We start from the raw sequence: 25865 nt of genomic DNA, 5'->3' as shown, positions 1-25865 counted from the left end.
ATGTACAACTAGTCTATATATACCTGTATCTACAATTTTATATCTATAATGTTTCTGTCTGTCTATCTGTCTTATCTATCTGTCTATCTATCTATCTATCTATCTATATTTCTCTCTCCTATGTATCTCTCTGTGCCTTATTTATTATATATAAGCTTTCCAAGCTTCTCCTTCCTTCACATATGTGTAGTACATGTTTGCATATGATTCTTGTGTCATGCCATATTCTGTCAGTTGTCTGCAGTGGTGTTTTGGGAATGATATTGGAATATCAGTTTTGACTATGATTCAGATGATCAAATTCATTACTTAGGATTTGTTACTTGATTCCAACCCATCAATTGTCGGTGGCAGAGTACACATCCTTGATTTCATCTACGGTGTAGCTGGTCAAAGCCAAATCGATACTGGATGTATGTTTACTGTATTCTATTGCTGGTCAAGTCATGATTTAAAAAAAATTGTGTCTGTCGCTGGATTAACTCAGTATTGTTTGTACAAGGTGTATATCCTGTAAAGATAGGACTTGGTATGTGAGTCAGTGCATTTTCCAGTGGTTGGATAGTGACCTGTGGCAATGTCTTTGTGTAGGCTACCCTCTGTTGTCAGTTTATGTAGCTGTTACAATGCTGTAGAATTTGGGGGGGGGGGGGAGGGTGTGGAAGAAAGGGCAATTCTACGAACTGCATGGGTGGCAGACTTTTCTCTTGATTGTCAAGTGGAAAACAAGCAATGTATGATTTTTGCAGAGAGACGGGGGGGGGGGGGGAACTGTTTTTTCACTCGAAGCATGAATTACTCAAGTACAAAGAAGCCATTGTACTCATATCAAAAACTACAATATTGATACAATAATTGTGTATTCTTTGATTTGTTTTATGTGTTGTCGTGTTCTCCAGATGGAAAGAGCAAGAAAAGACCCCCAAACCTTACTCTGTCCGTCGATGGCAGGGATGAAAGTGTCTTGAGGTAAGGCTATTCAGGTCAAGATGACAGTATGTACTCTGTATTTCACTGTTGCCTTTCCTCACATTTCAACTGAAGCGGAAAAACAAAACGGAATCCCAGTGATATACGTATTCCAGATCTTATTAACTCATTCTGCAAGCTGAATTGTGTTTATGTAAAGTGAATCTGAATATCAGTGTCTAGAAAATGCTACTCAAAAAGGAAGGAATAAAGAAAAGATAGATGCACTCACATACAAAAAGAAACCCACGTGTCTTTGTTTGGAAACAGATTTTTAAAAATGCAATCTCTTTCATAAACGTTATATCGAAATGCAATATTAAAATTCAGGCTTCTTTATTGTAGTATAACTAGCAGGAAACAAAGACAGGAATCTTAAGTCTACGACTTGATCATAAATTTTGTGTGGAATTTGTGTGGGTCGTACGTGGAATATGGTCTAACATTATTCGTATGTACATGTACATCTACATGTATTCATGATTTTATTATGTTTGTTGTTCAGATGTCAATATAACAATCTACATGTACAACTCCTCTTTATATGTGATTATTGTCATTGATCATGCCATTTAAGTGAGCTACTAAAAAGATGTTTTTGTTTTTTTCAATGATGAGACATTGTTGTGATATTAATGTTTTTCTTACAACAGGTTGTTAAAAACCACTCTTTGTTGTTTGTTACCAATGAAAGTTTTTTTCCTATGATTTGGTGCAATTAAACTGTAACAACCTGTGACCTTTGACCGTGTGCACTCCAAGCAGTACTGCCCCGTTATGTTTTTTTTTTTTTTCGCTTTCTACCTACGATCCAATCTGCCTATCACACAAAACTAGTCACACGTGCCCTAATCCAAGGACAATCCACTGAAAAATTCTGGCAAAACGGACTAGAGAATTTGTTTCCAAATCACACTCTTGGCATACCTTAATCAGAATTTGCCATGATGGTGCTGTAGAATCTACTTTAGAGTCTATGTATAGCAAATGCCCATGAACTATGTATAGCAAATGCCTATGAACTACTTATAGCAAATGCCCATTAATGACTTTGCAGTTATTTTTAGGGCATGAAATCATGTGCAGTATGTCTGTCAGGAAGTTTTGAAGTATCTTTATGATCCCTTTTAGCTCATAACGATATATTACCTCAATACAGCTTCTCTATGGCAGTTCTCTTGTCATAGCCAGATTTCCACAGTGTGCAAAGGGACTTTACTAGTAGCACAGAGAAACATCAGGCAACATAGCCACTATTAAAAGCAAACAGTTTCAAGTATTGGCTGAGCACCCAGAGAATATGAGCAATGTTGCCTCAATCCTTAAGAGTTCATAGCTGCAGAGGTAAACTGAAGAGATGTAAACTGCATTCAAACTTCTGTAAATTCTATACCAACAAATTCTACTTGTGAATTGTGTAGTTGGCACCTTGGTTAAGGTTATGTGTGGCTGGTCTTTGTGTGAGAACTCCACAACACTTACAGTGTGTTCTGCCCTAAAGTTGTACCTCTCTGTAAAGTCACCCGCTGAATTACAATGTCGACACTACACGTCTCTCAACTTTCTAAACCCTTGTGTTTAGATGTGTTCACCACTGCGCTTCGCTGTAAGTAAACTTAGAGGAGATGTATTATCACTGTCAGAAAGGCCACTGCAATCCTTTCCTTTATTCTTCTCTTTACACCAAGGCACAAGAATGCTGTAGAGAATTCAGAGTTTGATAGAAACACTATTAAAGAACACCTGACAGATGTTATATAATGATATTTTACACAATATCTGAGGTCTCACTGTTTTTTTCTTCCATTCCTTTTTTTTTTTTTATTCAGAAGAAAAAAAACCCTTATCATCAAAATACGCAGCTACACATACACATCACTTCAGATTTATGTTTCAGATAGCATTGATTCAAACACCAATGTTATACAAATCAGGGCTCAACATTAGCGGTGGCCTGGTGGCCCAAGGACATTAAAAATCGACGTCAGGCCACCAAGCTTTCAAAAAGCATATTTCTTGGTGGGCCGATCGGGCAACTACAGATTCATACTAAATTGCTATGGATGTTTCCTTTCATTTAGCGTCACTACACTTAACGGGCCACGAGCATTTCAGGTTTAATGATTTTCGTGGCCCAAGCGGGCTGCTGTGAGCCACTCGGAAAAAAAGTCACTGTTGAGGCCCGTTTAAATGTAGATGATACCGCAGAGATGCTTTTAATAGAACAGCTTTGATGGGAAAATTGTTCAAAGTTCCTTGAGGGGATTATACAAGATATTAACCAATATTCATTGGAATCGTGAACCAAGTCACTAGGCTAAAGATTTTTTTCTCAACAGTGTGTGTTTATAAAGGAGAACTGGTCTGCTGTATTAGCTTGTTTTTGTGCATGATTGTAGAATAAGAGTTTGACACTTGCACAATGGATATCATTTACATATCTTGTGTTTCAATACTTGAGTATTTAACTTGCAGATTTGATTCCTGTTGAAAACACAGACAGTTTCTTGCCTGTCCATTCAGGGGCCTATGGCTCTAAAACCTGGATGTTATCATACTTCACACCTGCCTTGGTGTACGGAATGGATGTCGAATGTTTCAACTAAAAATACAGTCATCCAAACCTCTCTTTTCAATCCGTCTGTAAATTGGCATTTGATGAAGCATGGTCCATGCAAAGGCCATAAGGTCATAAGAAAAGTCTGTGAATCTGTTGACAAGTGTTTGTCATTGATGATTCAAGATGTTGATCAATAAAACCATTACTCTGTACATTTCTGTACATTTGTAGAGTACATGCCTAGATATACTGATCATACTTCAGCATACTAAATCAGTTGTGTTGTTGAAGAATGCAACAGTCAGACTTTTTGTTGGAATTGATGTTGGAAACATCTTAGATGCACATACAAATGTACTTTCACTTTTATGAGTGATTCAGTTCTGTCACCTGAAAGTTGTTTCGGTATTAAACTACTGCATACGATTTTTGAAGGAAGAGATCAGAGTTCAAAGATTCTTATGCATTTGTGTAATGTGTTGGTAGCAGCAATGAATTTGAAGCTTTACTAGAGGCAAACTTGCCAATGCTTTATAAGTGAACCAATAATGGAAAGAGAATAACATGGTATGACATTATGACAAACTGCACATGTGTGCAAGCAAGCTTGTAGCTGCACTTCTTGTTGCTGTTGATTTTTCGGTCACAACATATACAGATTATCTGTGATTTGATCATGTTTTAGAGCAATCCTTGACAGAAGTGCTAGTCGATGCAAGCTTAAAAAATGCACCAAAATCACTTCTCTTACCGTGTTCGCTCACTGTGTCTTTTTGATTTCAGTTAGTCTTTAACCCCCAGTCACTTGTTTCCAACCCCTCCCCCCTCAGAAACCTGTACACGGCTTCTAGGTGTTACCGCATAATGGCCCTCATCAAGTGAGTCTGAGCAGAGAGTTCATGTGTCACGCAGAGTTGTCAAATCCAGGGCATGCTCACCACTATATTCCCGCCGTCTTAATCCCTCCGATCATAGTACTGTCATCGATCCCAGACCATTCAGCACTCCCCAACCTCCCCAACCATACATATATGTAAAATGAAAAACGGATTAAAAAAAAAAATACCCAAATATATCCTGCATTTTGGTATGCTCGCTGTTGCTGTGAGTCGAGTATAACATAATATGCTTCATTGTGTTGTGTGCAAGAGCATTCTAACATGAAGCAAGCTGACCAACAGACATTGACACCTTGTCGTGATTGGTTGTCATCGTTACGTTTATACGGTGGCGCCGCTTGTGCACCGTCATCATTGCACTGATGTACTCGAGACTGGCTGTCGTCACTTCCGTGTTTATTTCGTGGCTGCACCGTGGAGATGTATGCGATGCTCACATGCATCATTTTTGCACCACTAAGTCTCGAATAGCTGTGCCATATTGAGAAATGTATCTCTGCATGTCGAATGGTAGCAGATTTTTGTGGTGCACACTCTCACAAAACAGTGTATATGAAGTGGTTTGTCTTTACATGTTTATAAACACTAACTTTGTTTTGATAACATAGCATACCAGGTATGCACTTTGCAAGTACTTGTATATGTTCCACGATCAAACATTCATACACAAATGCTATATCATATTGGATTTTGCAATATTGCACTCGGTAGATAAACATTTGGTTTTAATAGTAGAACCAATACGTACACTGTATTAATCAATAAACAGCTTTCACCAATGACAAACAAATGCAGTGAAATACAAATGCATCGCACATTGTTGTACATGTTATATACTGAGTTTGTAACTCCCACAGCTTTCATTGATCTCAATACAGATGTAGCTGGTAGCTTGTCATCACTATTTTACGGAACACTGTTTTTGATTTTTAAAGACAATGTTTTCACTTACATTTTGTACATACAAATTTTACATAGGTGTGTGTAGTAGCTGCTCCCATACAGACGTGACAGAGTACACCACATAGGGAGCACAGGATACCTCACCATAGCACAGCCATTTTGTTTTTTTGTCAGCCAACTCTGTTTTTTTTTTTTTGCTGATGTATAGCGAAACATTCTGTTATGTTGGCCACAGTGTTAAAAGTCACGTCATGGCATTAACCTTTACATATCCAAAGGCAGGACCATTACACGTAATAGCAATAAAATTGTGAGCCTTTGGCCCTAAGAGGCTTAAAATACTCACAATAGTCATCTACTACCTTTATGCACTGAGTGCACCACTAGCATATTGCAGAGTTGATAAATGGATTTGGGGAGGGGGAAGTAGCAATTGAGTTCTCACATGATCTATGTGCAGAAATGTCTGGGTAGGTATAGAGGCGATACTTCATAGACACATTAACTGTACCCTTGTCTCTCCGTTGAGGTCACATCTCAACTCTTGACTTCACATAATTCTGCAGAGAAAATAACACGTCCTACCAAGTCCAGATGGTTTCGTGCAGGCCTGCACATATTTCAGACACATATACCACTTGAAGTCCTTTGTGTGAAATCTCACACTTTTTTTTAAATTTTCTTTTTTCTTTGTGGAGTTGCTGCTTTGCACACCCCATCCCTATACTCCCGATCCCCACATTATCCAGGTTGTACAGTTTGATGTTACTACCTTCTGTTACAAGGTTGTGTTCCTGCATTTGTACTTGTGTATTACTGTATTGATGTTTATTACAGTGTTCAATGTTTTTATCAAGGGTTGATGTTTATGATGCATGCAATCTTAGGGCTGCTTGTCCTAGGCATCTAACCAAAAAAAAAAAAAAAAAATGGAAAAAAATTATTTTGCTCATATTTTTCTTATTTTGAAAATACAAAAACAAAAAATCCTGGCACTTTGGTAAATTGTTTTGCATGACATCGCAACACAAATTCTGTTACTTTTGAAATGTCATGTATAGTATATCGTACTTTATTGCTAGAGGAGCCTGTCAACATAGAACCTGGACAAAGGTTTTGAAAAAGATTATAGCAATATGGTATATTTCCATATTGCTGGTAATACATATTTACATAACCCATCAGGTTTGGGGGGAATTTTCCTGCTGTAATTTTCATCAAGTCATATCAGATCAGGGAATTGGCAGCTCTAATTTTCACTGAATTTATCTTATTTCAGAAAAAAAAAATGAGACAGAGCTGGTTAAAGTCATTAGATCCGCATGAAGTCAGGAAGATGTTTCACAAAAAAAAAAAGAAGAAGCAATTTGAGACAGAAATGCTAAATCTAAACTTCTAAAATGGGTTGCCAATATAGGGAGTGAGTATTAATTTAGAGATTTGTGGGGGTTTTGATAATTCTGCAACTAACATAAACAATGGTACATGATCAAAAAGGGATTCAAACGAGAGAGGTTTTTTTTTTTTTTCTACCTGATGAAACACTGATGATAAAAAGCAAAAATTATGCTAAGAAGCATAAAATCACATACAAGTAACAAATGTAGAGTCTGGGATGTTATGGGTTTCAAATACTAGTAGACGGCCACACAAAATAATGTGTTTGTATTTCATCTATCTTACAATGGAAGGATGAGGTGTTGCTGTGAAGTTACAGTAACCACAAAGAATGTTCTAAAGATATCTTCGCTTTGACCTTTAAACTTTGTCTAGGTTTGTTGCCGACAGGTCACACGCAACTATTATCAAAAGGCGCACACAACGGTATTCAAACTCCCTAAGAAGACAAACCTATGTTTCCTTTTTCTTTTCTATTCTTTTTGTCCCCATAGAGCCTGTTCGAAATGCTATTGAGTCTACGGAATGATTAGTGTCTGTAGACAGATAAGCAGCCTAAGCATTGCATTCGCTTGTCGAACGGCATCATAGTACACCATCCTCCACTTCTGCTACAGTACTGTATGTGCATGCATGACCTGCAAGATACTCTTTGAACACGTCTTTTTATGAATTTGTGTACCGGTATATATCCATATATACATGTGTATCTATTACATATATCTATATATATCCTCTTCCGCCATCCTTATCACTCTCCACTTGACCATTCATACCTGCCTGCCTGCCCCGCCCCACTATTGCCTGCACCATCATGAACCCCATCCTCCTCGTGCGGTCTTGCCCCGCCCTGCCTGCAGCCGGACGACCCGTGGAGTGTCCCCGTTACTAACCAGCCCCCTGTTGCTAAGCCCTTCGTCGCGCCTCAGTCTCAGCAGGCTGAAGCCCATGCTGTTCGAGGAGACGTACCTTAAGGCATCCAAAGTTGTCAAGTACGTTGAGGAATGGATTCCTTCTATCACAGGCGACTCCCGTTATAACGAAATCCTCTGGATGGGCAGTTTTCATTCATAATATAGACATTTCGTTATAGCCAAACAATAAAAGAGTGAATATAAAAATATACAGGCAATAGTTTTGGAACCAAAATTTTTACTTTGTTGTTATGAGAGTTTCGTTATAACCGTGTTCGTTATAACGGGAGTGCACTGTATAAATCTTTTAATGTTTCTTAAAGATATGTATCCCTCTTTTTCAATACATTTTAATTATATAGATAAGTGATGTATAAAGAACAGCAAAGTAAAGGATCTTGTACAAGTACATTGGCATTCCAAGATTTCCTTGTGATGCTATACTTTTAAGAAAGAAATTTCCTCGAGCTGATGCCTAAGAATCGTTACATTTTGCCAGCGAATGCCAAAAAGTACCGAATGTACAAAATGTCGAATAACGTTGCTTGCTTATACTAGCAAAAACGAAAAATAGAAAGACCATTGCTTACCAGGCATGTTCGATTGGTAGTGATGTTGTTGTTTTGCATGAAAATGAAAGCATTGCTCCTTAATCCCAGTGCATTTCTTTCCTGCCCAAAACTTGCCCATCTGTATGCCGAGAAGAGAATTGAGATGCAAGAGGGTAAAAAAGAGATGAAAAAAAAGCCATGCCCTTATTTTTCATGAACACATAACATTGCAAGATTTTATTTCCTTTTGTGCAATTTTAGATCTCAACAAAGAGCAAAGGATTTTTATTTTAAATGACACGTGCAAAGCCTGTCTTACCTCACTTCACAGAGATGCTTGCAATGGAGGGAGGCAGGAATGTTTTGTCAGAACTTGAGAGAGCATAATTCGTCGCTGGGGCGACAAGACCTCGTATCTACAAAATGTCAAATGTTCAGGAAAGCAAAAAACATGGCAGCCAAAGCACTATATCAAATGGGATAGATTTTCCTTGACATGCCATGGTGGCTCCATTTTGGGGGTAACAGCTGGGATTTGGACAGGACATTAATTAACTGATTGTCTGACCATTAATAAAAAAAAGTCATTTTCACCAAAATTTCAGATACAAGGTCTTGTCACCCTAGCGACAATATGTGATTGTCAAAGAATCAAGGAAGCAACCTGCTCTGCCCCTCTCCATGCACGCTCAGATCAATATGGATTATGAAAGGACCAAAAAAGGCCTGGAAATCCACCTTTCAGATTCTCAATAGACCATTTCGCATCTCATTTTATATATGTTCTCCAAAAGCACATTCATATTCTTCATTACAGACCCATGTGTAATAGCACAATGTGATGAAAATACAGTTATGATTCAGATCAACAGTTTATTAGGCTCCCATCTAGTCATAGCATAGACAAGTACTCACCAGTACATGCAGCAGTGTACCATTCCGCCAGTCCCCTTGACTTAATATTATTATAATAATAATAATGATAATTATTATTAATTAATCAAAGGAACCAACCAAATCATTGTAGGAGTAGATCCATCAAATCAAATAGTTTTAGGGGCATCCCCTTTCCCTGGATCCCACATTTATCATGATTGTGTGAAGCATGAGGTTTCTTGCTCATTTCAATTTGTCCAATCAGTGTGTCCCTACTGTTTTTGAATGATGCCTCATAACCCAATGTGCCCATGAAAACTTAGATTTCGATGCATGCCTCTCTTGCGAATGAGAGCATTGAACGTAAACAATGTGTTTTCACAGCCAAACATTTTATTGTTCTGTATTATGTGTTTCATTCATAGAAACTGTTACATTCCTCCCAAAATGAATAAACCTTGAATAAGCCAACAAACATTCACAACAATAGTTACAAGAGTCACTTATTTATATATATAGTTACATGAATTAATTCCGGGATAGCACTCACTTATTTCATGGGAAGAGCACTGCTAAACTGCAAACTAGTGAGAATATGAGCTTTAAATACACTCTCTTTTCTTCAGCATCTCAAATGGGCATTTGAATGTATGTTTTGAGCACAAAATAAAAGCAACTAATTCATGCACAATTTTAACCAAGTAGATAGGAGCAGGATAGACAGTTTTGAAAGACTGACAAAGTTGCAGAGCAGACAGCTCCCTTGGACAGCTCCATCCGACCTTTGCATGAGATCAGAAGTTTTGAAGGAGCACTTTTAAAAAGTATTAATTTGCCATTCTTAATATATTTTAGTTGTTGCTACGTAGGACAAATGTCACTAAAATGCAACTTTTCCACCTCTCAGATATTTTTGGCAGCAAAGATTTTCAGTTGCGTCAATACCTGCACATTAATCCTTACAGTAAGCAAATTATGTTGCACAAGAATGCTGCTAGGTGCAAGGGGGGTTGTGGTAATTCTAAGAACTGGGTGTGTGGCATGTATGCACAGTAAAAGTTACATTACTTATCAGTATTTTTTTTTTAAATTCTTTTTTACCCCTGACGTTGAGCAGAAGAAACAGATCATTCCGTGGAGCCCAGGTCCAACCATCAAAGGTGAGATGCATAATTTTTTTTTTTTTTGTCATTATTTTAGTTAACAGAAAGAGCTGCAAATTTTCTCTTTATTTGGTAGTTATTATTATTATTTTTTTTTTTTGGGGGGGGGGGGATAACTTGAGATAGCAACTAACTTAGTGGACTTGTTGGCAAATGAAACGTTTTTGAGCTCTGTCAAAAACTACAGTGGTACAAGTGTGATAGAGACTAGAGAGAACTCACATTCAAACCAAGGATTTGTGACAGCATCATCTCACCACTGCTTTTGAAAATTATTGTGATGTTTACCAAAGTTTGAATTGTGAGACATGATGCACTTTAATATGCTGAAAACATAGATATTTGAATCCAAATCTAAAAACGGATCCTTTTTTTTTTCATATTTGTTTTCTTTTTCATCTCACAATATTAGATGTTTTTAGTGCGGTAGTCAGTATGGTCAGCTTCCACTCTGTCCTGTCTTATGTATTTTCTTTGGAGAGGGAGGTGTACTTTGTATCTCCAAGTCAGTAGCATATTGAAACTTATAGAATTGAAGGGAGCTGACATAGATTCCAGTAGATTTAAGTAAGTTAATCCCTTTGTTGTTCATGGAGCCAAACGCCTACCTCCCTCTTTCTCATAATGACATTCTTTATATTTATTTTGGATTGCCACCTCTCTCCCTCTGCAGAGTCTGCGAGATCTCAAGTCGGTCAAGAAGATCGCGGGGCGGTATTCGCCCAACCGGAGAAAGTCCAAAAAGCACCCTCCAACAGTGTGTGCACAATTCCAGGTAAAAGAAAGTCTGTGTGTTGGTATAAAGCAATCATTACCTCGTGATTTCACATCTTGCTTATCCTTATTTTCTTGTTTTGCTGGGTACTTTATGTTTTTAATAGTCAATTTGCTGAACTAGGCAAAGTTTGCAGATGTTTCTTCATCAATGAAGAATATGAAAAAGGAAGTTTGAAATATAGATAGAGAGAAAGAGAGATTAAAATGAAAAGGAAGTTAATTATGTAGATAGACATTTGGAAATTGTTTTGTCAAATATATCGCCTTTCTATAAGTGTACAGAATAGAGTCAACACCTTCAGCCTATTTGTTTTGTCACAATCTACTCTTCAAATTCTGCTTTTATTCTATGTATGTATTTTGTTTTGTTAATTTGTTATATTAAACTGAAGTTGCTTTCTGACCCTTTATGTTGTAAAAGTTGTCTGAAATGCCGAATAAATGATGAAGATAATAATGATACTCAACTGCCGACATTTTTTGATGTGATGAGGAGTTGATGAATAATGTCTCTGGAAATCTTCCTTGGCAGGCATCGCTGAGTAAGCTGATGGACACCCTGAACCAGGCCAACCCTTTCTTCGTCCGCTGCATCAAGTCCAACTCGCAGAAGGAGCCCTGCCGACTGGACGAGGACCTGATCATGAGACAGCTGCGCTACACGGGCATGCTGGAGACAGTCAGGATACGGCAGTCTGGCTACAACGTCAGGCTCAAGTTTGAGGTGAGTCAGCCGTGTTGGGGGGAGGGGGAGGAGGCTCAAGGGGAGGGGGTAGTTTGCATTTCTTCACGTGAGAATATCAAAGAGTTACTCATTGCAGAAGCCCTTTTTTTTAACTTCAGCCAAAACACAAAAGCCTTTAGTGGCTGAGATATTTTACGGTGGTTTGTCCTCTCTGGACTTAGAGGGCTGAAATATGTGGCCAGTTTTCCCTGCATGGAGATTAAGATGATTTCAGCTTGACACTTCCTTGTAGGTAGACTTAAACTGCTTGACATTGTGAATATATGTATGTGTGTGTGTTTATTTGCACATGTGATGTGATAACTTTGAGTATGCCAGTAAGTCCACAAATGTAGGGTGATTGGGGTAATATGATCTTTTCTGTTTCGTATTTAAAAAATGTATTTGTGTTTTATTCTTTACTCCTGCAAATCTGTATAATGTTACTTTCTTCCTTGCAGGAGTTTTGCCAGAAATACAAAGTGCTCTTACCAAAGACAATGAAGCCCACAGCCAAAGAGATCAAAGCTTTCCTGGTTGCCATGGAGCTGGATGACACAAACTACCAGATTGGACAGAGCAAGGTGAGAGTGATATCTGTTGTATACTGTATACGCCAAATATTTCGCGGGGTTTTTATATTCGCGAATTTCCCCAGTCGGGTGCTATTACCTCTACATTTCTCCGTTCCGTACAGGACTCCATGATCGTGAATTTAACCCTAACTGCACGGGGGGGGGGGACCTGGGAGGGCCCCCCCCCTCCTCCATACTTTTGGCGATTGCATCGCAACTGCTGGGAATTTCGGATTCTCGCTTCATGACTTCTTCCCCTGAAGTCTTGCGCATATTTTGATACCACATTTGTCCATATCGGACCTACCTAGGGGGTGTTATGGGCCAATTAGTATGCGCATGTCAATAAAACGGCTAATCGCTGCATATATTTGTGTGCAGTTACATACTGTCAATAGACCATGGCTTGCATTACTTTAAACATTTTGCTCAGGAATTGGTTTTCCACTTGGTTCATGCTTCTATATTGTTCTGAAATAAATTGGGCAAAGTTTAGAAACAATGATATACATAAGGAATATAAAACAATAAAAAACATAAATAAAAACAATACAAAACATAAATAAAAACAATACAAAACAACAAAAAAGTTGTTTTTTTCTTGTTTTTTTTTCTCTCTCTGAGGAGGAAATTGAGTTTTTATCCACATAGATGATTCAAATAACTCTTATCCTTCCACATGATTTACTGGGCACTCTTAGAAAACAATAAAATACATAACAAATGTAAACAGTAAAAACAAAAGAAATAAAAACATTGGAAAAACAAAAGAATAACAGTGATATTTTCACTTTTTGAGAAAAAAAACATGATTCTGTAAAGTTAATTTCAAAAATGTTTTATGAGTATGGCAAATAACTTGTTTGATTTTTCTCGCATTTCTATACTTTTTGTATTCATTGATTTTTCTTATCTTTTGCATGCAAAATCACATGTAAGCTAATTTTTATTTAAAAAATCATAAATTTACATAAATTTGCATAAATTATACTTCAAGTTTACAATATCAGGGACATTAGAATACAGTTGAAAAGTATGGTAGTGCCCATGGGTCCTGTAAAAGGATAATTTTACTTCCAGTTTCATTTTAGTACGTCATACATTTCAAAAGTGTGCAAAAATTCATAAGTAGTAAATTTGCACATTAATAGTTTATGCAAATCTGCTGTACTTATAAGAATAGATAAGAATTGATTTATTTCACATTTGGGAAACATTATTCTTCATTATTGCACAGTTTTCATGTAATTTTGTACTTGTTTAGGCTGAAATTATGAAAATATCCCCCAAATGCATGAAATACGCATTATGAATATAAATTAATTAGCTAATTATGCAAAAAAATTGCATAATTGATTAAAATAAATTACACCATCAGATTCAGCACGCAAAGATCTATCAGCATGCAAATTTTCAAGTTCATCGGACATTGTGTTTCCGAGATCAATGGGGGGGGGGGGCCTCCCAGGCCCCCCCCCCCCCCAGTATTTTCATGGAGCCAAATAGCCCAGTATAGTAAGGGTTAACCACTCGCAAGATCGTCAGGAATTTCCTGATTCGCGAAAATTTTGACTCAAGAAAATATATGGCATATACAGTATTTCTGAATGTCTTAATATCTTATCTTAACCCATTGTCTGTGTTACCCTGATGGATTGTGTGTGAAGTCTATGGAGATGTCAGAATCTGATAGGCAAGGGATTCATTGTGGAGGTATTGACACACCTTAAATTAATTATCAGAGACCAATGAAAAGGATACGGGTATTCAAATTTCCCTTATCTAAAGCCAGATGCTATGCATCAAATACCCCCAAACAGGTTCTCCCATTAAAATGGTTGAGCAGTTCAGTTTACACTTAAAAAACAAAACAAAACAAAACAAAACAAAACAAAACAAAACTTTTAAGTGTCCTTTGTGGAGGTATTGACACACCTTAAACTTATAATTATCAGAGACCAATGAAAAGGATACTGGTATTCAAATTTCTCTTATGTAATACCAGATGTTATGCATCAAATACCCCCGAACAAGTTCTCCCATCAAAAGGGTTGAGCAGTTCAGTTTACACTTAAAAAACAAAACAAAACAAAACAGAACAAAACTTTTAAGTGTCCTTTGTGGAGGTATTGACACACCTTAAACTTATAATTATCAGAGACCAATGAAAAGGATACTGGTATTCAAATTTCTCTTATGTAATACCAGATGTTATGCATCAAATACCCCCAAACAGGTTCTCCCATTAAAAGGGTTGAGCAGTTCAGTTTACACTTAAAAAACAAAACAAAACTTTTAAGTGTCCTTTGTTCACCCATTGGCACGTATGTTGGGGTGCTTACTTTGCTGATCGGTACAGATGTGCAGACAGTACATGTAATTTCCAATAAATACCTATTGTGTCATTATGGCCTTACTGTTGGACAAAAAGGCTTAAGTGTGGCTGACACACAGAACTACTGAGTAGTTGAGTTTTGTGCATTATTCAAATTGTAGATAACTGTTGACTTCCAAATTTCTCAGCAGTGGCCTAAATAAGTCCCCTGAGGTTCATATTTAATGTTTTGCTGCATTTTGGGAGGTCTGTAAAAGGTATCCCCTACCTTTAAGTTCCCGTCATCCCTATTGTGTCATTATGGCCTTACTGTTGGACTGCGGCACATTGCTACACCTTTTAAAGTGGGCTTGCTAACTTACAAAAGTTGGTCAAGTTTTAGAGGAATGATTAAAAAAGAACAAACAAACAAAAAAACTTGGTAAGTTATCGCTGAGTGCCTGGATATGTAAAGGGTTAGACCACTTCTTACTTACTCCTGATTACCATGTGCAGGTGTTTCTCAGGGAGAGTGAGAGGGTGAAGATACAAGAGGCGCTGCATGCCTTCGTCCTGCAGCGCATCTGCCGGGTGCAGTGGTGGTACCGGGGCATCCTCGCGCGGAGGAGATACCTGGAAGTGCGGAACTCCATCATCAAGTTACAGGTGCGTTGGTGGCTGCTGACAGCACATTCTCAGCTTTGGTTGAACGAATCTTGCTTGACATTGACTTGTCAATTTAGGTCAATTCAATTTCATTCAATCCAACTCGATTCAAATTTTATTTTATTTTATGTCCATTATCACAAATACAACACTTAAAACAAATCAATGTAATGCAAAATATTTTAACTTCCATTTAAAAGCTAAAGAGGTGTTGAAGGAGTTGAAACCATGAAGTGGGATTGTGTACATTTCTCTTAAGGCTCATAAGACTTTCCCAACAATGAGGGAGTTGAACTATAAAAGTCAAGGGGATGACAAAGAGACCATTGCTAACGTCCGGATTCTTACGTTTGCCATTTGTAAACCCCTTGCAATTTGCAGGCCCACTGCCGAGGCTCCCTGGCGCGGAGGAGGTACGTGGAGCAGCGGCGGGCGGCTTCCACCATCCAGGCATCGTGGAGGATGACGAAGGAGAAGAGGCAGTACCGCAAGCTGAAGCGGGGCATGGTTCTTCTCCAGTGCAGAACGAGGGGCATTATAGCAAGAAGGAGGTATGTATCTCAACACCAGAGATGGTCATATGGATTTTGGTGGGTCTAAACTAGGTTTGTTTAAACGGGACTTTTTTTTTTTTCTTAAAAGCAGTCACCTTGTAAACACAGCGGTACTATCAAATACTCATAGGACGAATCATTTGTTTGAATTTTATAGTTGACTGCAAGCATACTCTTGTCAAGGAAGAAAAAAGAAGTATTTGAATATGTCTACAGTGTTCTTGAGAATGAAGAGGACTCATGATAGATTACATAATACAAATACATTAATGTCTTCCATGAGAATGGTGGTAATTGTTCATGGGACAAATTAGTCTCCGTCATGTTGTCTTCTCCCAGAACTTTTAACCATGATTACTCATAATGTCTCACATATGGTATTTTACCAGTACAATACCTATTTGTTTGCATATGATGGACATATGATGAGAACTGCTCTTCAGCCTGATAGATTATTGATAAAGCACTCAGCTGTCTTGTCCTGTTTCATGTGTAGTGCAGGTTTAGGTGAATGAAATGCTCATCATTGCCAACTATGACACCACACTTTAATCTGTTGCACTTGTTAGATAAGTGTCCTGTTTCATAAAATTTGCTATGTTAGCATCGTTAACATGGATGTTCTCACATACCAGTTCCAACATTATGTTTATCATACTCATATTTTACCTCTAGTTTGTGTAATGATTCTTTTTAAACATTTATTACCATGGCTACTCACTGCATTGGATGAACTTTCTTGGCTACAGGGTTCAAAGGATACGAAGCGAGAAGCTGGAGAAGGAGAAACCAGCTGCAGTCAAAGGTCGGCCCAGACGAGCGGACGAGGAAGGGAACGAGGAGGAGCCGTCCGCAGCGGTCAGGCCTCGGGGTCGCCGGACAGACGACGTCCACTCGGCCATCAGCGACGAGGGAATCCTCACCACGGACGACATCGAGGACGATCTCTTCGAGAGGAATAGGACGAGGACCATGGAGTCTGAAGAGTAAGGAAGATTGCATCACTTTGAGGGAGGGGGGGGGGGGGGAGAGGAGTCGTTACCACAAAATCATGGTATTCCAAAAAGTGTCCTTTTCATAATAAAATTCTTTTGGGGGAGAGAACAACCCACATTGTGATCAAAAGTTTGCACGGCAAGACACAGTCCAGTTTAGAGCCCAACAGTGAATCTCCTGACAAACTGCAAATAACATTTTCCATAATAGCTTTGTTGAAATCCACATGGCTTGTCAATCATAAGAGCAAATCATTATACGCACATGTATATTAGAGTGTGTACTTGCAATACATGCATGCCTCGTACATAATTATGTACAAAGAGAAAGTGGTTCTCCACAAGCAAATATGAAGACAAGCTATTAAGCCTTGTCTCTCCAAATGTAGTGTAGATGATAACAGTGTACCTACCATGTGAAGTTTTGGACCATGATTGGCCGAAGTTGATTTGAGATAGATGACTATGTAAATTGTTGGTAGCGGTACAGGCTTTTGCAACAGTCCTGTCTTAAAGGGACTGTACAGTTCTGGTTGAGGTGGGGATTCATGTTTTGAACATTTTTAAGTGAGATAATGAGAAACCTCTTATGAAATTTGAGAGAGCATGTAATTTGAAGAAGGATTCAACATTTATTTGATGAAAATTGGTTTTCAAATGGCCGAGATATCCAAAAAAGTGATAATGATAAAAGACGACAGGACTCGCCTTTTATTAGGATCTCTTTGTTTCACCTTGTTTTTGGATATCTCAGCCATTTCAAACCCGATTTTCATCAAATAAACTTTTGATACCCCTTAGAATTGCATGCTCTTTGACATCTCATAGAGTAGTTTCTGAATATCTCTCAAAACGTTGAAAGCTAAATCCTCACCTCAACCAGAACTGTACACACCCTTTGATATGACAGCTTAATTTCTGTCAATACTGTCAGGAAGTGATGATGTTTGATGATTGTCATTCCTAACCACATGACAGGAGCAAAAGGAAACTTACAGGATTGCAAAGGATTTCCAGTGCCTCATTTCAGATTTGAATCTCTGTACCCCTGTGCATGTTCATGCAGGAGCAGTGGTGTCCACGAGGGATCGTTAGGGTCGGATGAACTCCTCTTGGATGACCCCGCGACCTCATCCGCGACCACTGCGGTGACCCCCTCGGCGACCTCAGCACCGCTAGCCATTCCAAAACCCACCGGGGTGCCAACCAGTCCCGGTCCGGATGCCACCAGTCCCGGCTACTTGCTCTCACCGTCCCTCATCAATGATGAAAACGTGGTGGTTGGTCCCCCCATCAGTCCCATCCCGGAGGTTTCGCCCCTCAAGAGAAACCTTCAGAGGTAGGCTCCCTGAAATGCAGATTAATACTACTCTGTGGTATGATGGTATATTACTGGCATTACATCTTGCAGCCAGGAGTACATCATACAGGAAAGTTTCAGTGCATTTCAGTGCACTCATAGAAGTGTCCAGTTTCACCTGTATGTGCTCAAAGGGACAAGTCTCCATACACTCTGTTTAGTGAAAATCGCATGATAATATCCTGTTTGCTCTTAACATACATTGTTAACATGATGCATGTCGTAAAATACCTCTTAGCAGTTTGTGTAATGGAATGTATCAAAGTATTTTGGTATCGGTGTCTTTGAAAGAGATGCTTTGGATTTGGAGCAGCAGTAACATTGTAACTGTACAACTTTCATTGCGTTTCAACTTTTTGTGAGGATAGTCTCATTACATGAGTTAAGTTAGAAAATGTTAAATGCTTTAGTGAGTTTACTCCATTCTTAATGTGGCGATAGAGTAGGTTTTAGATTACATCAGCGTGGAGGGGTTCGGCAAGAGTATTTTGCACAGTCACTGAAAATATTGCTGTCACATTTATTTTGAATTTGCCAAACCCTTTCTTGTCTTCTTTTATTTCATTGATAGCTTGTGTTCCAACATCTTTAAGGCCCAGAGAAGAAATGAGCAACTCATAAAATTTTGTATGAAGAGTATCATTATCAATAATCTTTGCACAGTTTGAATGACCTGGCAGTGTAATGTTACTTTATTTTGTCTGTTTGTGTTTTGATAGACCTGGGAGAGTAAAGGACCTAGCAAGGGCTTACATGGCAAGGGCAGCCTCCCAAGAGAGACTTTCATCTCAACCAGGATCCCGAACCAGCTCCAGATCATCGTCACTGGAGCGGAAAATGGACGGCGAATCCCCGGCCGACGACTCGGAGCCAAAAGCCGGTAGGGACGCTCCCCAGGAGAACAGGCAGGGCGTCGTGAAGAACTCCAAGAATGCTGACCTCAAAGACCCGTCTAGGATTCCGACAGTCCCTGCAAATGCACTCATCAGTTCCAGTAACATTGTCACACGGACATCATCAATGCAGCTCGTGGATCAGCTGGCTGATCTGCAGAGTGTGATCGACTCGTTGGAGGAGACAAGTTTTGGCGGGGACGATGATGATGCCGAGGAGGCTGGTGATGTGGCGCCTCACGAGGGAGTGAAGGCCGGTGATGCAGGAGTGGACACGGGAAGAAAAGAGTTGCCTGGCAACCAAGGGGTGAAGTTGAATGTTGTTGACATGGAGGAAATTATCCTGGAAGAGGGTGGAGATGAGGATGACCTAAAGATGGAAGAAAGGGACAAAGTCCTCCCCATTGGGTCTCCTCCAGCCAGCCCCAGGGGCAAGGTGAGTACGGACATCTTATTATCAGAGGGATTACATGACCTTGAAGACAACATTTTGGGTGAAAATCACTTTTTTTTTAGATTAATTGTTAGATAACCATAAGTGATGTCCTGTCCATATCCTAGTTTTCTGACCCAGAAATTGAAGCCACCAGAGTATGGCAAATGAAAGGTGATCCCATCTGTCGTAGTGCTTTGGCTGCCATGTTTTTTGCTCTCCTGAACATTTGAGATTCAAGGTTTTGTTGCCCCAACAGCATTATGCCCTAGCGAGATTGGAGCAAAGTTTCCATGAATTTGTGCAAGGATTTTGTTGGTCTTCTTTCATTTATTCATTCAGTATTTTGACAATATCATAATAAGATTCATCATGTATGAAGGCGGGGGATCCCACATTACTTTTATGAACTAATGAGAAACATAATCCATGTACAGTTTTTCAAATTTGTGGTACATGTATTTCATTGCCACTGTTATAGGGAAAAGGGATAATTGTGGTGTTGTGCTGCGTTATCAAAGCCCCAGCTACAGTAAGCATTGCTTTTCACTCCGAACGGAGGAGAATATGATAGTGTTTCAGACAGAAGAAGACGTTTTGGCAATCTCTCCATTTATGCCACCAATGTTTGTTTGTTTTTCTAGGGCGACGATGCACCCGGTAGGCCGTCATCCGTCATCTCAGACAGTTCTATGACAGAGGAAGAATTGGTAGTGCCTGGTTCGCCCAAGTCTACATCCTCGGACCAGGATCACAGTCTTCCGCGGACCCCCGACTCGCCCAGCGCCCCCACGAAAAACCTCTTCAAGCGCTACAAGCACAACATCCGGCGGCGCTTCAGGCGTTCGCCGTCGGACCAGGCCCTGCTCATCGAAGAGCAGGTGCCCCCCGACAAGACTGAAAAAACCGACAAGACCGGCACCGGCACTGGCACCAAGAGTAACGTCTTGAACGACAAGACCAACGAGAAGCCCTCGGGCCGGACGTCTCCTCACCAGCTGAAGCCCCCGACTGGGAGGAAGATGTCGGTGGCCAGCTCGCCCCTCCCCAAAAGAACTCGCACCCAGCAGGGTAACATTAACTTTCAAGGCATGTCCCAGTGGCGGTACCCTACAAACCGACTCATCACGGACGGGCAGACTCTGGAGCAGATGAACATGTTCATCCAGTCCAAGGTAACTTTGTGTTTCAGCTTCCTATAAGAGATCAGAGGCAGATCTCATCATTTGGTAATATTTGAAAGGCATTAGAAGCTTTTGTACAATGTACTTTGTGTAGTCTTTCATAAAACTTAGCATCAATCGATCCACAAGTGCTGTGCCTAGAATTTATCCGAAAATTTTCATTTGTGAATGTCTTTTCTCAAAGTTTCTCCATTGTTAGTGGTTTGAATTCAGTACCATAGTATAGGTGTGTCATCCTGGTGATGTTTGCTATATAATATGTTGATTAAGTTTTATGCATTGAACAAATTGCTCTCACTGGTTTTGTTTTGTTAATACATATATGGCTTTCTGTTAATCATTGTTATGTTCCTTTTTTCCCTCACCTGTTGTTGATGAAATGGAACAAAATTAATGCCTACAATCAATCTGCAATGCCAATGAAGGTTAACATGGAGCTGTATTCTTACTACTGCTACGTTTTATTAGTCTTGAGAAGAATGCATGTCAAAAGTGATTTTGGATAACATTCAACGGGCAACCAGTGATGATGGGAATTTTGGCAATACAAATGTGGGAATGTGCACTGAACCTGACTCTGCTGGATTAACATCATGGATGGGTGTTTTTTTGTTTTTTTTTTCTTTTGTATTGACAAATGTAGTTTGGGGAGGTGCATAATGAATAAGGTACACTTTGATTCTTTTTTGTTTTTGTTTTTGTGTGTATGTGTGTGTGTATGTGTGTCGAGGACATGGTTTCTTTCAGCCATTGAGTACAAACGAGAGCCTCATTTTTTTTTCTGTCTCCTTGTGTTTTTTCTAGATTAATGAGATGGGGCAAGCATGCAGTGTGGTCGACCACCTCTTCAAGAAGGCGTTGAACCAGTTCCGATCAAACCTCATCAGCACTTATTCCATAAGCTTACATGTGAGTCTCACCAAAAAACAAACTCTAATTGTGTCCTGCTAATGTATATCTATGTCTCCTCCTTCTACTACTACTACTGCTGCTGCTGCTACCAATACCGCATGAAAGTGATTACTTATTGTTGACCTCTATTTGTCATTTTGCAATACTTGGAATCCTTTGTTCAGTCATAATTTTTGGCAGTATTTTGAGGATTTTTTTCAAATCCAAATTATGTATACCCTAGAGGTTGTGATTACATAACTTGAATGTACGTACAAATTGCGTGTATGTATGTATGTACAATGTGTGTGTATGTGTGTATGCACAGATCATACGAGACTGTCTCTTTTCACGTATCTTTGGTTCGTACAGGAAGGTAATGAGGTCAACCTACAGTATCGCGACCTCATGAACAACTTTGAAAACGTGTTGACGCATGTTGCCAAGCAACACGAGGACGCCCACCAAATGACATTCCCCCTCACCCTGGGCATCAATGCCTTCCGGGGCTACCTCGACGAGTTCATGCACCAGTACAAGCCGATAGACAACCGCAAGAAGGTGAGCCAGATTTTGCACGAGGTTGGAGATTCTACAAAAGTCACGGGTTCTGTCAGGCAGAGGGAAACAGCATCAAATCTGTGTGTTCAAGTTGTCATTACAACCAACATGTACTCATTTCATATGTAAACCGTAGTTTCATTAATTGTAAGTGTATGTGGCTGTAACAAGCAGGGCTGAACTTTGAGTGGTCATTGTGAAATCTCGAGGAGAGTACACACTTTTTCAAAGTTTGGGAGTACCAAATTTCAAGGGAGGGAGGGCTATAACTTGTGTACCCGCTCATCAGTGAAGCTACATGTACCTTTTCTTGATTGATCAAGGTGAGACCTAGCCTAGTCTGAGTGACAGATATGAAATTAACAAGCTGTAAAGTATAGACAGAAGAGAATGTTGTGTTGGGGAAATCAGCAAGCTGCTTAGGCCTGTAGAATACTGAAGTGATGATTGAACAGTCTTTTGTGACACATGTACTTATAGCTTAGTATTGGTTCCTGACAAGATATCCTGTTGTACAAAGCTTTGGGCAGTGACTTGGAACTGGGTATCAGCATTGTTGGCAACCATTGTATTCACAGATATTCGGGCTATGTGAGGTTGTTTAGAACCAATTTCTGTGGTGATGAAAATCCATGACATCTCACTTTGGTACATTATTATGCAAGGTTGTCTTTTGGAAGCGAGAAGCAATCATACATCTAAAATTTTATATCTCTGTTGCTGTCATGATAACCCTTTATTTCTACCTGAGAGTTAATGAGTTAATCTCCACACATTATTATGTGCAGGCAAAGGATCAGAGGAAAAAGAAGGATAAGAAGGAGGAGATATTTGAGCACCTTGGTCACAAGTTTGTGAACATCCAGTTCCGTATTCCCACGGCCTGCGAGCAGTGCTCCAACTTCCTGGGCCTGATGGAAAAGGGACAGGTTTGCCAAGGTAACCATGGGGACGAGGATGAGGAAAGAGAAGAAGATGGCGAGGAGGGTGATGACAAAGGATGTGTTAGTGCATGGTGATTGTGATACTGATGATGATGGTAGTAGTAGAAGTGGTAGTGGTAGTTGTAATGATGGTGGTTGTGGATGTGGAAGCAGTGATGAGGGTGGCATATTGTGTCGTCATGGTAATGATGGTCATGATGATGAGACAGGGGGAGAGGGATGTTGGTGTTGATCCTGGCATTTATTTCTGCTATAGGGAAAGCAGTGAGTGGTAGTGGTATGATTTGTTAAGGTGATGATTCTGGTGTATTGTTGATGGAGGAAATGGTGCTACAATGTAATTATTATTAGGTGGATGCTGTTACTGGTAAATAGTGTTTTTAATACTGAAGAGAATAATGTGCGATGATAATGCTGGTGGTAATGAAGATCATGTTTACTGCCATGATACCTACCGGAATGACCTTCGTGATTAAGGTTACCATACCATAGCACAGTATACTGCTGCTTACTGTAGTAGGGATGGTGGTGATAATGACAGCCATTGAGGTAATGGCAGTGATGATAATGATAATAGCAATGTTGGTTGGGACAAAGACCTTTGGAACAAGTATAGCCACTAACTAGAGGTGATTGTGGACACAAAGGTGATATTGAAAATAGTGGTTGCAACAAGTTTTGATGCCATTTGGAGTTAACATTATAATCACTACTGTCACTGAACAGAAGCCATTGACTTTGCATGATAATTTAGTCAACTTGGAGGGTACAGTAAGAATTATTCAATCTCTCTATCTGCTTTTGCATATATTCTTTGCATCCAACAGTTTGCAAGTACACCTGCCACAAGAAGTGTTGTCTCAAGACGACAACGCCGTGCCGCGGCTTGCCCCAGCAGTTCGTAAAGGGCCGCGTAATTGGTGCACGCCTGGAGGACCTGGTCAATGACAATGTGAGAATTCCTCCAATCCTGGAGCGCCTTATCACAGCCATCGAGCTGAATGGTCTCTACACGGAGGGCATCTATCGCAAGCCGGGCCCAGCGGCAAAGGTCAAGGAACTCAAGCATCTCATCAACACACAGCCAGGTGGGTTGTTAATCTCTTACAGTGGTGCAGGAGATGTAAGTAATTCTTATTTGCAGGGAGCTTGGGGAATGGGTGATAGGTAGTGACATAAAGATGTGCTGAGAAGGTTTATCGTTTCATATAATGTAAACTCACAGTTTTCATTCTGCTTTAATTCGTGTTGATATAATAACATTTGTGTTACAGATAATTATTATATTCTTATTCTCTTAGCATTATCAACACTTCAAACCATTTGTTGTCGTTCATCACAGAGTGAGAGACCATTGTGCAAAGATATTAAGAAGTGGAAGTCATGTTTTGAAAGCGAATTTCAGCCAAGTTTTGAAATAGATTTTATATCAATTGGAACTAAAAGATACTCAGATCACTGAAAGGAAGCATATGAAAAAAGTTTGGGATCTTCCTTCGTTTCTATTAAAGTAAAGTAAGATACATGTAGGTAGGGTTCAATTCAATTAACCCATTAAGGACGAGTACCGAGTATACTCTGGCAAGCGCCTATGGGAAATGCGTGTTGTAGCAAAATCAAACCGTCCTCAACGGGTTAAGATTATGTCATACTTTATTTCCATTAATGAAAGGATACACATAATACAAAGACATTTATCAATTCAACTGATAAAGATAGGGTTGAGGAGCATTTGCTTCATAACTTATGACTTTTGAATTGAAATCATGAGAAAGACAGTTGTCGTCTAATATGGTACATACTTCTGCTTACCACCAGTATTATATAGAATTATGTCAAGAAAAATAATCTAATATTTTAAGTGTGATAAACCCTGCTGTACATTTAGCTTGAACAACTCCCTCTTTGGGCGTAAATTCCACCAAACAAGTTAGATGGACTCAAGAAAATGAACACATCTTATTGGACACAAGTCAAAGAAATCTGCTCTGATATGTGTATTTCCATTTCTATCTGCTAACATCCTCCATGTCATCTTTACAACAGAGGCCGTAGACTTTGGCACCTACAGTGTTCTGGTCATCGCCCAGGTCCTAAAGTCCTTCTTCCGTGACATGCCGGAGCCGCTCCTCACCTACCAGCTCTACGAGGAGTTCCTCCGGGCGACGGAAATTGCCGACAACAACGAGAAGCTGCAGTCGCTCCAGAGCAGCATCGAAAAGTTGCCCGTGGTGAACTGCGACATCTTTGAGAGGCTCATATTTCATCTGGCGAGGTGAGACAGAGTTGATGTCCTCATTGGGGAGACAGAGAGTGTATTGTGTGTGTGTGTTTTTTTTTTTTTTTAAATGTATAGGCATAGCTAGGTATAGCTATAAATTGCAAAGATGCCTTTTGAAATGGAGTGTAAGTCAGGGGTGAGCTGTATGTCTCTATGTGGTCACTGCATATTAAAATGCTGTTTGTCTGAATATCACATATTTCATACATGTTTCAAGTGTATCCAAGTATAAGCACTTCACATGAGCTGAAGGCCATCTCACAATTCCGATGTAGATATTTGTGGTGGAACTTTTCTAGAAGGATAGAAAGTAAAGAGGTGCATACCTTGTAACCTTCAAAGAAGAGAGAGCCGTTTCTGAGTAACATGGAGAATACTGGGTGTTTTATGCAAGCATTGTTGTTTTAAGACATGGGTATTGTAGTTTATAATAGTACAGCCCAGATTTCGTACATGTGAATGCATTTCCATTCTTACATG

At 39.5% G+C, this 25865-nt stretch overlaps 1 protein-coding gene across 1 annotated transcript in view; it reads left to right on the top strand.

Moving 5' to 3' along the window:
- The window catches only part of LOC140230478 (unconventional myosin-IXb-like), a 77879-nt gene that overhangs the window by 31633 nt on the left and 20381 nt on the right, over positions 1-25865 (top strand). The window contains exons 11-29 of the mRNA XM_072310631.1: positions 900-969; positions 2552-2575; positions 4360-4407; positions 7590-7721; positions 10188-10230; positions 10907-11008; positions 11543-11734; positions 12196-12318; positions 15140-15289; positions 15671-15840; positions 16593-16829; positions 17905-18177; positions 18918-19527; positions 20169-20699; positions 21513-21617; positions 21972-22160; positions 22949-23099; positions 23932-24192; positions 25151-25379. Of these exons, the coding sequence (XP_072166732.1) occupies positions 900-969; positions 2552-2575; positions 4360-4407; positions 7590-7721; positions 10188-10230; positions 10907-11008; positions 11543-11734; positions 12196-12318; positions 15140-15289; positions 15671-15840; positions 16593-16829; positions 17905-18177; positions 18918-19527; positions 20169-20699; positions 21513-21617; positions 21972-22160; positions 22949-23099; positions 23932-24192; positions 25151-25379 (3640 nt within the window). The remainder of the gene's footprint in view (positions 1-899; positions 970-2551; positions 2576-4359; positions 4408-7589; positions 7722-10187; positions 10231-10906; positions 11009-11542; positions 11735-12195; positions 12319-15139; positions 15290-15670; positions 15841-16592; positions 16830-17904; positions 18178-18917; positions 19528-20168; positions 20700-21512; positions 21618-21971; positions 22161-22948; positions 23100-23931; positions 24193-25150; positions 25380-25865) is intronic.

This window comes from Diadema setosum, chromosome 7 (genome assembly GCF_964275005.1).
Source record: "Diadema setosum chromosome 7, eeDiaSeto1, whole genome shotgun sequence".
NCBI lineage: Eukaryota > Metazoa > Echinodermata > Echinoidea > Diadematoida > Diadematidae > Diadema > Diadema setosum.
Note: the sequence above shows the minus strand (reverse complement) of the source record. Positions and strands in the feature narration are given on the sequence as shown.